Source organism: Pinus tabuliformis, chromosome 5_1 (genome assembly GCF_031772625.1).
Source record: "Pinus tabuliformis cultivar Carrire ecotype Pingquan chromosome 5_1, CPIR1, whole genome shotgun sequence".
In the NCBI taxonomy this organism is placed as follows: domain Eukaryota; kingdom Viridiplantae; phylum Streptophyta; class Pinopsida; order Pinales; family Pinaceae; genus Pinus; species Pinus tabuliformis.
Window position 1 is genome coordinate 124,539,330 of NC_142305.1, and position 11,435 is coordinate 124,550,764.

Consider the following 11,435-nt stretch of genomic DNA (forward strand, 5'->3'; position numbering starts at 1 on the left):
TTTCCATTATTTTCCTCCTCACATGAAACCTGTGACCTTCACCTCCCTTTTCTCATAATTTACATTATTTTCATAAATAAATGTGCCAAAATTGCCATTTTGTCTTTCCAAAGCCTTAGCCATTTCCTTTTCCAATTTCCTTAGCCATAAACAATCAAATGAATACCCTTAGGATGTCTTGCCCAACATTCAGCTTAGAATAAGTGTCCCATCAACTGTGGTTATTGTTTTTAACTTTTATTACATGGAATTTTCACCAGGGTTGTTACATATGTCATGCATCAGTAGAGGAGATGGGAGGATTACCTTCCATTGGTTGAGTTTACATACAACAACGATTATCAAGAGTCACTGAGAATGAGTCCATTTGAGCCAGTGTATGGGCGGAGTTGTAAAACTCCCATCAACTGGTGTGATCTAGTGAACAGGGTATTTATTGGACTAGACATGTTGGCAGACATGGAACAAGAAATGCAGGTTATAAAGAAGAATCTAAAGGCATCACATGACAAACAAAAATGTTATGCAGACCAACATAGGGAATTTAAGGAGTTTCCAGTTGGGGATCATGTCTATTTGTGCATCAAGCCCTATAAGAGCTCCTTGAGGATTAGATCATGTGCCAAGCTGGCCCCACATTATTGCGAGCCTTTTGAGATCCTTGAGAGGATTGGAGCAGTGGCCTACACACTTGCACTGCCTACGACGGTGAAAACCCATGATGTTTTTCATGTTTCATTGCTTAAAATATATGTAAAGGATGTTGATCATGTTATTAATTGGCCTTTATTGTTGGTGGAGCAAGAAGGAGAATTCCAGCTGAAACCCCAATGCATATTGCAGTGGAAAAATCTCATGCTCCAGAATAGAGCACTCAAGCAGGTTAAAGTGCAGTGGAAGCACTTTGGCCCTAATGAAGCTACATGGGAGATGGCTTATCAAATGCAAGCTATGTATCCTTCATTGTTTGTCGGTGAAGAAAAATGAGTCTTGGTATTTGTACATATTTACGTATGGTTGTTATTGTAAATACTGTAATGAGCTAAGTTATAAAGCTCCAATAAGCGGTATGGTTTTCATGTTTTCATGTTTTACATTATGGGTTTTCTTTTGAGCAGGATGTTATTGTAAATACTGCAACAAGTTGGGTTATAAAGCTCCATAGGCAGTCTGTTTTTGCTCATTAGTGGTTTTGTTGGGTCTAGGTGTGATTTAACACTGAGGATGGTGTTCCCCTAAGGGGGAGGGGTCTGTAACAGCCCCAGGTTAATAGTTCATGTAATAAAAGTTAATAAAGGTAAAATAAGACAACAGGAAAGGGACACTTATTCCAAGCTGAATATTGGGCAAAATATATTAGTGGGCATCACTTGTTGTGTTTTATGGCTAAGGGAAATTGACAAAGGAAATGGTTAAGGCTTTGGAAAGGCAAAGAGACATTATTTGGCATTTTATTTATGAAAATAATGGAAATTAGGAGAAGAGGAAGGTGAAAGGTCACAGGTTGCATGTGAGGAGGTAAATGAAGGAAAATAATGGAAAATTGAAGAAAATAGAGGCCTAATTAAAAAAAAAAAAAAGGCTTATGAGGATCATTGGGTACCTTTTTGTTAGTTCAGTTTTAGAAATAGCTTCAAAGAGGAGAAGAGAACCAAGAGGAAGAAATAAATTAACCAAGCAATAAAAGGAAGGGAGAAGAAAGGGAAAGAAAAGAAAAGAAATAAAGGACAAGGAAAGCAAATGAAGGCAAGGATCAAGCAACTTTAACGAGAATGCTTGTAGGTAATAGATTCCATGTGTGATTTCCTAGTTGGGTTTGACATGCATGGTAGGGTGCATGTTGGTATATGGTTCTTTTGCTATCGTTGGCATGGATTTTGTCGGGATTGACAGTGGATTTTAGCCTAGCTTTTCCATTTCTAGATAGCCATGATGTCATGGGATTCTTCTCGGTTTGAGCTTTGGATTGCCGGATGGTTTTGGAATCCGGAGTGAGGTGGTATTAGGAAAATTCCCAAAGTTGTAGGAATCCCTTGACAGGTAATGGCGGGATACATGGTAAAGCTTGAGGGTGGAGATGGGAAAATTCCTCAAGGATGGTGAAGAAATTATGAGGCATCCAAGCTCAGTTCAGTTTTGTGATATTGACACTAGTTTAGGTGTGATCAGGGTGTGGAGAGGGTGGAGGTGGTTTAACCTCTGTATTCCCTTGGTTTCCTTTGGATTGGTTTATCCCGTGAGATCCCACATTCATGCTTGGAATATGGCATGGGGGTGACTGGCTGATAGAAAGATATGGTTCAGCTAATCTATGGTCGGGTGGAATGTGGGACTCCCGAACCTGGTTGATAATTGCCTATGGTTAGTAAAAGCTAAGTTATCTTTCTTTTGGTAAGGAAATGTATTGATTATTATGTGGCTTTAATGGTTTTTCTCGTATGGTTATTTATCTAGTTGTATGTTGGTTATAATCCTAGTTATATGACAGTTCTCAGTCATGGCTCTATTAATGTTTTCTCTCATAACTAAATAAATAATGAATGAATGACCAAATTGATGATATGACAACTAATGTAAGAAGGTAGAGACCCTTCTTGTTAAACTTCAGTTAAGTTTTGCGTCCCTTATGTTCAGACTTGCATTCATGACCTATAGGTTGCATATCTACCAAGTGTTTAAAAAATTGCGAGTCTCAGTTGGGGATGGTCAGGTTAAGTCCTGGTTCTAATTTTGGTTTGTAAGAATTGTCTTCTTGTCTTTTATGAGTTCTGGAAGTTTCATCGATTTTTGGATAGAGGTTTAGCCCCAGCCCTAGAAAGTAGACTTAATTCTCGCAGTCGCTAGGACAAAACTAGAAAAAAATGGCCACAGTTGTAATGATGCAGGCCTATGGGAGTGATTGGGAACCCATAGCCACATGGAGGCTTTGGAAAGGGAGCGACTGGTGGTCAAGGTCAAGGTAAAAGTGAGTTGTCGTAGGGGTTGGAGACCTGGAGTGGTTGGGTTACTCCTGGACGTCCTGTGGCACCTAAGGGAAGTCAGTAAGTTCTTTAGTTGTCAACTCCATTTCCTTAAGGTCACATAGGAGGTTCAGTCATATCATAGTGACCCTCAACTCATGTTTACCTTGGGCAAGTTAGTGAAAGTGGGTAAATGTGGGAGGATGCATTACACTTTTAGTGCATATAGTAAGATTTATAAATGTATGTTTTTTCTATGGGAATTTCTACGATGCATGATAACTATGCTACGTTGGGTTGGACTTCTTTGAGATATAATTATATCCTATTCCCTCTCTCCTTGCATACCCTTTAATGGTTCTACAAACCGATTAACGTACCTTGAGTGAGACCTCATCTACTTGTAGGTTTTGACAATGTCGATATCTATGGGGGTTTTATTGGAAAACATCTGAAACCTCGGTCATTTCCCCCTCACGCCAACAGGACCTACCAAGCATAATGACACCACCAACGAAAGTGACCTGCAAAGATAAAATCCATGAAGATGTCTACTAGCAAACATCAGAATTAGAGCCAAATATCCTCTATTCTAGTCTATGGTTCTATTGTTTTTCCTCATTTTTTTATTATCTAAATACATCTAGAGATACCAATATGGCAATGGATAAAATGATATCATCACCACAAAATAGGCAATCCAATACATTTTCTCACATGAATTTTCCCAAAATATGGTATCGAGTGACATTAAATTTAGCCAAAACCCAATACCATTTCAAGTGAGCAAGTAGGACATGACAAGGAATAAGCGTATTATAGAGATAATTTCAACAGATGCAAACATTGGGTAGCTAGGAGATTTTGGGGCTGAGGTAATGCCAATGCAATCATAAGCTCAATGAGAACATCACAAGTGTTAGGCAATTCATATCTATCTTTTACAACCCAAAGACATTGAATGCAAAAACACCTTCAAGATAAATCATTGGATAATTTTATGATATTTAAGAGATTCCAAAATATCATTAGACAAATCCCTACAATCTACAACATTAAGTGACCTAAGCCTCTTGTAAACCCTATACATGGCATCAATTGTAGAATCCAACCAATTGTTTATCAACGATAAGGTTGCATATTCAAGCAAAGTATAATTATCCACAAACCCCGTGAACCCTAAATTCGAAATTCATTATTGGGGTTGATTAGGGTTCCTTCATGTTTCAAAATAAAAATTGGGGTGATGTTTAACATGTTTGAAATGGGAAAGGAGTGAAGGAAGGAGTCTATGTGAATTGATTGTGAGCTTCTAGATAGCCAATGAGAGCAAGTTGTTGAAACTTTTCCATGTCATGGATGCTAATAGCAGATATTTCTTCTTCGACTACTAAGTAAACTTTTGAACAATAGCTTGTGTTTTTAACGATAATATTCATGTTTCTCTAGTTAATTCATGTTGCTAGAAAACAAATTTATAAACCATGGCACTCGTTAGTTTTTTCTCATGAACTATGAAAGGTGGTGTTCATTCTTCTTTTTAGTGCATGGTTAAAGGTATTTATGGCTATTTTTATTTTTCCAAATACGCAAGGAAGAGCACCTACCTTTAGTAGTAGTGGAGGTAATGCTAAAAAATAGTTGTGGTCATTTACATATGTAGATATTAGAGCTAGAGGTGCCTCATTTTTACATTGAATCCTATTGTACATAGTACATACCACAAAAGACATGTGGAGGGAGAGCCGCTTAAAAAAATTCCTTCAATGTAGCCTTGTCTCCTGGGTGACAAGCATCAGGTGCATTTATTCTCTTGATAAAATCTTATATATATATATATATATATATATATATATATATATATACACAAAAGGTAAAAAAGGAAAGTTAATACATACAATAATGGAAGATAAATATGGTACTTTTGTAAACATAATTTTTTTATAAATACTCATGACAATAGATTTTATATAATCTTTTAATGTCAATATTAGTTATCATTTTATGTTTAAACTACAAATATTGTAACATACTTGGAAAGCATTCAAGTCTTAGAATTAGAAGTCAATTTTGTGATAAAAAAATTTAATAATGAAAATAATAACAAATCTTCATTTATAAAATACAAATAACTTAATAAATTTTATCACAAAATTTTATTAAAAAAAAAATAAAAAAAAAAATATTTTTTATTGTTAAATCTTGAACATACACATAGTATTTATAATAAAAACACTAAAAAATATAACACTCAAATATATATATATATATATAAATATAATTGCTACTTTTGAACAAAATTTAAAAACATAATTTATATGGACTGAAAAATAGTATTCTAACATTTATACACCAAAAGACTGAAAAATAATATTCTAATATTTATACACCAAAATACCTTTGTAGGGACTTAATTTCCAAGTATTAATAATAATTTATGTTTGTATGCTTATTTACGAGGGTGAATGGCATGGGAAAGAAAACACATATCCAAAATAAATCAATTGAAAAATATATATAGAATGAATAATAACTGACATTGGTAATGATATTTATTATTTTATTAATATATTTATTATATAATAATAATAAATATGGATTAGCTTGATAATGACTAAATAAATCATAATAAAAATATGTAAATATAAAATTATAAATTAAAATATCAATCAACTTAAAATATATATTTCTTAATCTTATTTAAGTTCACAAGATAGCCATAATATCTGAGACAATAAATAAACTACAACCATTCGAATCCTAATACTAGAGGATAATTGAATGATTGGGCGTACCTCTTAGTACTTCATCATAGCACTTAGGGTTCTCCGCCAAATATTTAAGCAGCACTGTCAAAGTAGAACTGCTGGTGTCATGACCTGCATATAATAGATCAAGGATATTGTCCAGAATCTCGCTGTCCGTGAGAGACTCACCGTGCTCGTCAACATTAGAGATCAGGAACGACAACAGATCTTGCTGTGGAGAAGCCTTTCCCACCTCTAATGCAATTTTCCTCTCATTAAGAATGCCGTTGAGTTGTTGGCGAATGGCATTAGCTGCGTGCTTGGCTTTGTTATATCGCGTACCGGGTAGATCTATGGGAATCTGCAGTACTCCTTTCACAAAAACACTAAAATGTTGCCAAAGCTTGACTTGTTCGTCAGGATTGTTTATGGTGGCAAACAAATCACAAGCGAGAGAGAAAGTGTAACGTTTGAATAAAGGTAAAGCTGTCACCTCATCTTTACCGATCCAGTACTCGGCCAGGTGATCTTTGGTCATTGAATCCACTCGCCCTACAAATTTCTGAAGGGCTTCCGGCCTCAGGAACGTCATTAGGGTTCTCCTCAACCTCTTTGCATCGTCTCCGACTGCTGTAATTAAAGAATCTGGGAATAGATTTCCAACGGAGGAAGGCCATGAATTGACCACCAGTTTGTTCTCGTTGGAGAACAAGAAGCGGTTGCCTTCGGGGCTGCAAAGCACCACAGTTGGGTGGCCAACAAGGGAAGTGGTGAACACGTTTCCATACTTGTGTGTTCGACTTTTAAAGAAATCCTGGGGACTTCCCTTCCTCTGGCATCCTAGAAATTCTAATGTCTCGCCAATCACAGGCCATCCAAAGGTGCCGGGCGGGATTCCTCGTAAAGCCCTAGTTCTACGGTTATTGATGAAATAAAAGAAGGCGGCGAGACCTATCACAGATGCGACAAATACAGTAAAGATGAACGGCGGCTTCTCGAGTTGTTGGGCTTTGTGCAGCAGTGTCGCAGCTTCGTTCCAAACCATGGTAAGTATAATATGACGGGTTCCAAATCTGGAACTGGAAAACAGAGAAGCTCAAGGCCTGTAGATCAGATAGAAACTATGGCTGTTAGGCGTGAAGGCCCGTACAAATTTTTATCAACGGGGCAGGCAGATACAGAGCATCTTGGATGGGTGGCCTGTATTATATTATAAACATACTAGATATTCTTGCCAATTGGATGGGTGGCCTGTATTATTATTATAAGCATACTAGATATTCGTGGAAATTGGATGGGTGGCCAGTAAGAAGAGTTAATCCTATTAGAGTCGAAAAAGATAATAATAAAGGATAAGATTTTGTAGTTTTCAATAAAATGGAGAAAAAAAGTTATTAAAGGGTTTGATCTTTTCTTTGATGGTGTGGGTTTGTCTTCCTCATTTGATGGTGGGGTTTTGCTTTTCTCACTTGATGGTGGGGTTTTGTTTTTTTCTTATTCATGAAAATGATATAAAGGTTATTTGTTATAAAGTTAATAGTGTTTGGGGGAATATTGTGTAATTTTGAGTGAAGTGGAGTGTATAGTGATGTAGGTGTGGTAGAACATGTATTTACAAAGGAAAATGATATCCAATCCTTGTTCTTTTGTGGAATTTAAAGAATTTATAACATTTTTGTACCCATGATGATCATTTGCCTTTATTTAACTACTCTATTAAAATGAATATAAATGAATATAAGAAAGAATGAAATGTAAATGTAAATTAATTATTTATTAAATCAATATTTTAAATTAAATAATAAAGTACATGAAGTAATTCATTTATTTAAAATGAAGATTCATTTTTCCTTAAAAATTAATAGAAAATTATGGATAAAAAATTAAGTTTAAAATTTGAAAGAGGCAGTAGATTTGAACATTTATTTAATCTAAAAGGAAACATATATGTTTTTTTAATAAAAATGTCTACATATTAAAAGTTACATATACCTTATATTAAAAAGAATTATTATTATTATTATTATTATGTACTATTTGTATTGCAATAGAAAATATTTACATCACTTTTGTAAAATTATTATCTCTAGTCCGCTACCTTGAATACTAGATCAAAAATGGTAAAGTAGAGAGTTAAGAACTTGCAAAATTAGAGGAGAGTATAATAGACCCTCCCACCCCATTATGTTATACTCAGATGTGGAAGGTGATACTTTATAATTAACCTGATGTCCACAGTCTGTGGTGAAGATGGAGCTACAAAAGCCCTCAATTTCCAAACTCATTGAAACCCAGAAACATAGATCACCATCGTGTTCATATTATTGAGAAATTTCTAGCAATACAAATTTTATCTCAATTAAACTCTCAGATTGAAAGTTGTGCTGCTTTAAAGTTTCTTCCACTAACACTTGCCATGTCAACAAGAGGCTACCACATGGAACACTCATGTGCCTTCATGTCCCTACCACATCGGCAATGGTCGAATGTGTTACCCATATGGTGTTGTGGCGCCTACCAAATTATTTTTTACCAACGAGTCTTACAAGGCCCCCTCTTTCATGTATTTCCATTTTTCTCTGTTATATTTTGTTTAGGGGATATTTGGATGTATACCAAAAATGTACTAGAAGTGATATTTTGGGGACCAAAAGCTTCTAGTGGGGAAGAGTGATATGGAGCTCAAAATTTTCTCAAAATTAAAATTTGTCAGATCAGTGTGGAACTTAAACGACCGCGTAGTGCTAGTCATCATGAATTCGTTGCAACTCGTTTCGAGCGAAACTGTAGAAAATCTGTGATAGGTTAACCTGATAATGCAATATAAATCAAAGTAGAATACTATAACCTACTTCTACTATCAATTTGTTGAAGTTTAAAGATCGAGTTGAACAATATAACTAGAAGAAGAAGAATCAATGAACAATACACATGAAAATAATTTTGTGGAAAGCCTCAACTAAAAATCCCACACTATTCTATTATCATGCATGGTGGAAATACATAGGAATTATACAAAGCCTTAGCTCTCACAGCTAGCCATCTCTTAGTACAATCCTCACAGATACTCACAGGCAATCTTGGCTTCTCTCCAGCCTTCCTCTTTGCCATCCAAGCTCCTATTTCCTTGTGTTGTTCCTTGTGGTTGATTTGCCTATTACCAAGTGGAAAACCAAGCATTCAAAACTATGCAATCCTCAAGGATAAATCCTTGACTGCATGCATGAGTTTTCTCCATGAGAAAACACATGCAACTGATAGTACACTATCCTTGAACATTAATCTCAATTGGGTCTTTCTCAGAATAGACATGCATGAGTTTCTGAGGAGGGAATCTTCAGTTAACTGGAGTAGCACTAGTTGAGTGCATTAATGCATCAACTGACTGTTAACTCACTATTAGTTCCTCAAACATTTTGGAACTAATTTAATTGGACTTAACTCAGCAAACTGAGTTAACTAATTACAACTCAAATATAACTCAATCTTATCTCCTTAATTTAAGGGATAACTCTTGCATGACTTCAGGAAGACTTCTAACTTGAATTTCTCCAACTAATTAATTTAAAATAAATTAATTAATTATGTCCAAGTAGCTGTTAAGACTAAATTTGATTTTAATTCACAATTTAATTGAAGGACTAATTAAATTGGAATATTCTTATTGCCATATTTCAACACTCCCTCTCAACAAGAAACGGATTATCTGCCACCCCAATCCTGTCTCTATGGAACTCAAATTTACACTTTGACAATGCCTTTGTCAAAATGTCAGCATCTTGCTCCTCTGTCAAAATATACTGCAGCAACATGATCCTCCTCGCTACATAGTCTCTGAGATGATGATACCGGATGTCAATGTGCTTGGACCTATCATGAAATACTGGATTCTCAGAGAGTTTGATACAATTCTGATTATCACAATAGATCACAGTTGGATCCATCCTCTGATCAAACAAACCATCTAGGATTTTCCGCATCCAAATGGCCTCACATGTTGCCTAACTTGCAGTGATGTATTCTTCCTCTGCCAAGCTGAGCACAACTAACCTCTATTTCTTACTGTCCCAAGAAACTACTGATGACCCAAGGTTGAAAATCCCTCCTGATGTGCTCTTCTGATCCGATGGACTCCCTGCCCAATCTGCATTAGTGAAGCCCTGTAGCTTCACTCCCTCTGTCCGCCTGTACCATAATCCATATTGAGATGTGCCTCTAAGGTATCTCAATACATGCTTTGTCGCCTTCCAAAACATATTGGTAGGCTGAACCATCACTTGACTCAGCTGGTTCACAGCATAGCACAAATCTAGTTGTGTGTTCAATAAGTACGTCAGTGAACCCACAAGCTGCTTGTAAACAGTAGCCTCTACCACTTCTCTTGAAGTAGCAACCTCCTTCCTCGAGTTACCTGCTAGAGGAGTCTGTATGGGTTTGCACTTCTCCATGTGGAATATCCTGAGTATTTCGTTGGCATACTTTCCCTGAGACACAAACAACTTCCCATCCTTCTACCACACTTCCATGCCAAGGAAGTAATGCATGAGACCATGTCTTTCATCTCGAATTCTCTTGGAAGGTCCTCCTTGCAAGACACAATCAACTGATCATCACCAGTCAATATGAGATCATCAACATAAAGTACGATGATCAACAACTTACCTTTCACCACGATGTGGTACAGGTTCGCATCCGCTTCACTCTTTGTGAAGCCCAACCCAGTAAAGTAGTTGTCTATCCTGGTGTACCAAGCATGAGGTGCTTGCTTGAGCTCGTACAATGCTCTCTTGAGTCGGCACACATGCGACTCATGATCGAAGTTCTCAAAACCTTTCGGCTGCTCTATTTACAACTCTTCCTCAATCTAGCCATTGAGGAATGTAGTCTTCACATCTATCTGATGGGTCTTCCAACCCATCTGTGCTGATAGTGCCAACATAGATCTGATAGATGAGTACCTTGCGACAGGAGTAAAAGTCTCATCATAGTCAATCCCCTCGACCTGTGGAAAGCCACAGGCAACAAATCTTGCGTTATGCTTCTCCACGCTACCATCAGCAGCTTGCTTTACCTTGTAAAGCCAACGAGAACTCACAACTAACTTGTTCTCTGATCTTGGAACCACATCCCAAACACTGTTACGAGCTATGGAGTCATACTTCTCCACCATAGCATCAACCCAAATCGGCTACTTCATTTCTTCCTCAAAGGAAGATGGTTCGGTCTTAACACATTCCCCATCAAGGGCCATTTATCCAGTGTACCTCTCAGGTGACCTCATCTGTTTGTGCTGAGAAGATGGTGCTCCCACATTCTCTCTCACATCCTCCAACAATATATTAGCGTCTCTTGTTCACTTCCATCCATCTCTGGAAGACTCTGCTCGAGTGCATGTCTCCATTCCTAAAACCTCTACATGCGGCTGCTTTGCATCAGTCTGAGGCTCCTCCTCCTTAGGAACCAACAATTCCTCCACAGGCTATAGTTGGAGCTCCCTCTCGAGGGAAACTCACATGGCCTTCTACTCATCAAACTTGAGATCTCTGCAAACCATTGTCCTCTGACTGGTAGGCAAGTACACCCGATAGTTGTGAGGTGTATTAGTGTACCCCACAAATATCTCCAACTCTGTTGTCGACTCAAGCTTCTTCTGTGCATCCTTTGTCACATGGCAATACATCGATGAGCCAAAGATCCTGAAGTGACCCACATCTGGTCTCTTACCGGA

At 37.0% G+C, this 11,435-nt stretch overlaps 1 protein-coding gene across 1 annotated transcript in view; it reads right to left on the reverse strand.

Moving 5' to 3' along the window:
- Nucleotides 1-6,943, reverse strand: part of LOC149163728 (cytochrome P450 716B2-like) — a 62,992-nt gene extending 56,049 nt beyond the window's left edge. The window contains exon 1 of the mRNA XM_089431833.1: nt 5,756-6,943. Within this exon, the coding sequence (XP_089287959.1) occupies nt 5,756-6,752 (997 nt within the window). The 5' untranslated portion in view covers nt 6,753-6,943. The remainder of the gene's footprint in view (nt 1-5,755) is intronic.
- Between the last annotated feature and the right edge of the window lie 4,492 nt (nt 6,944-11,435).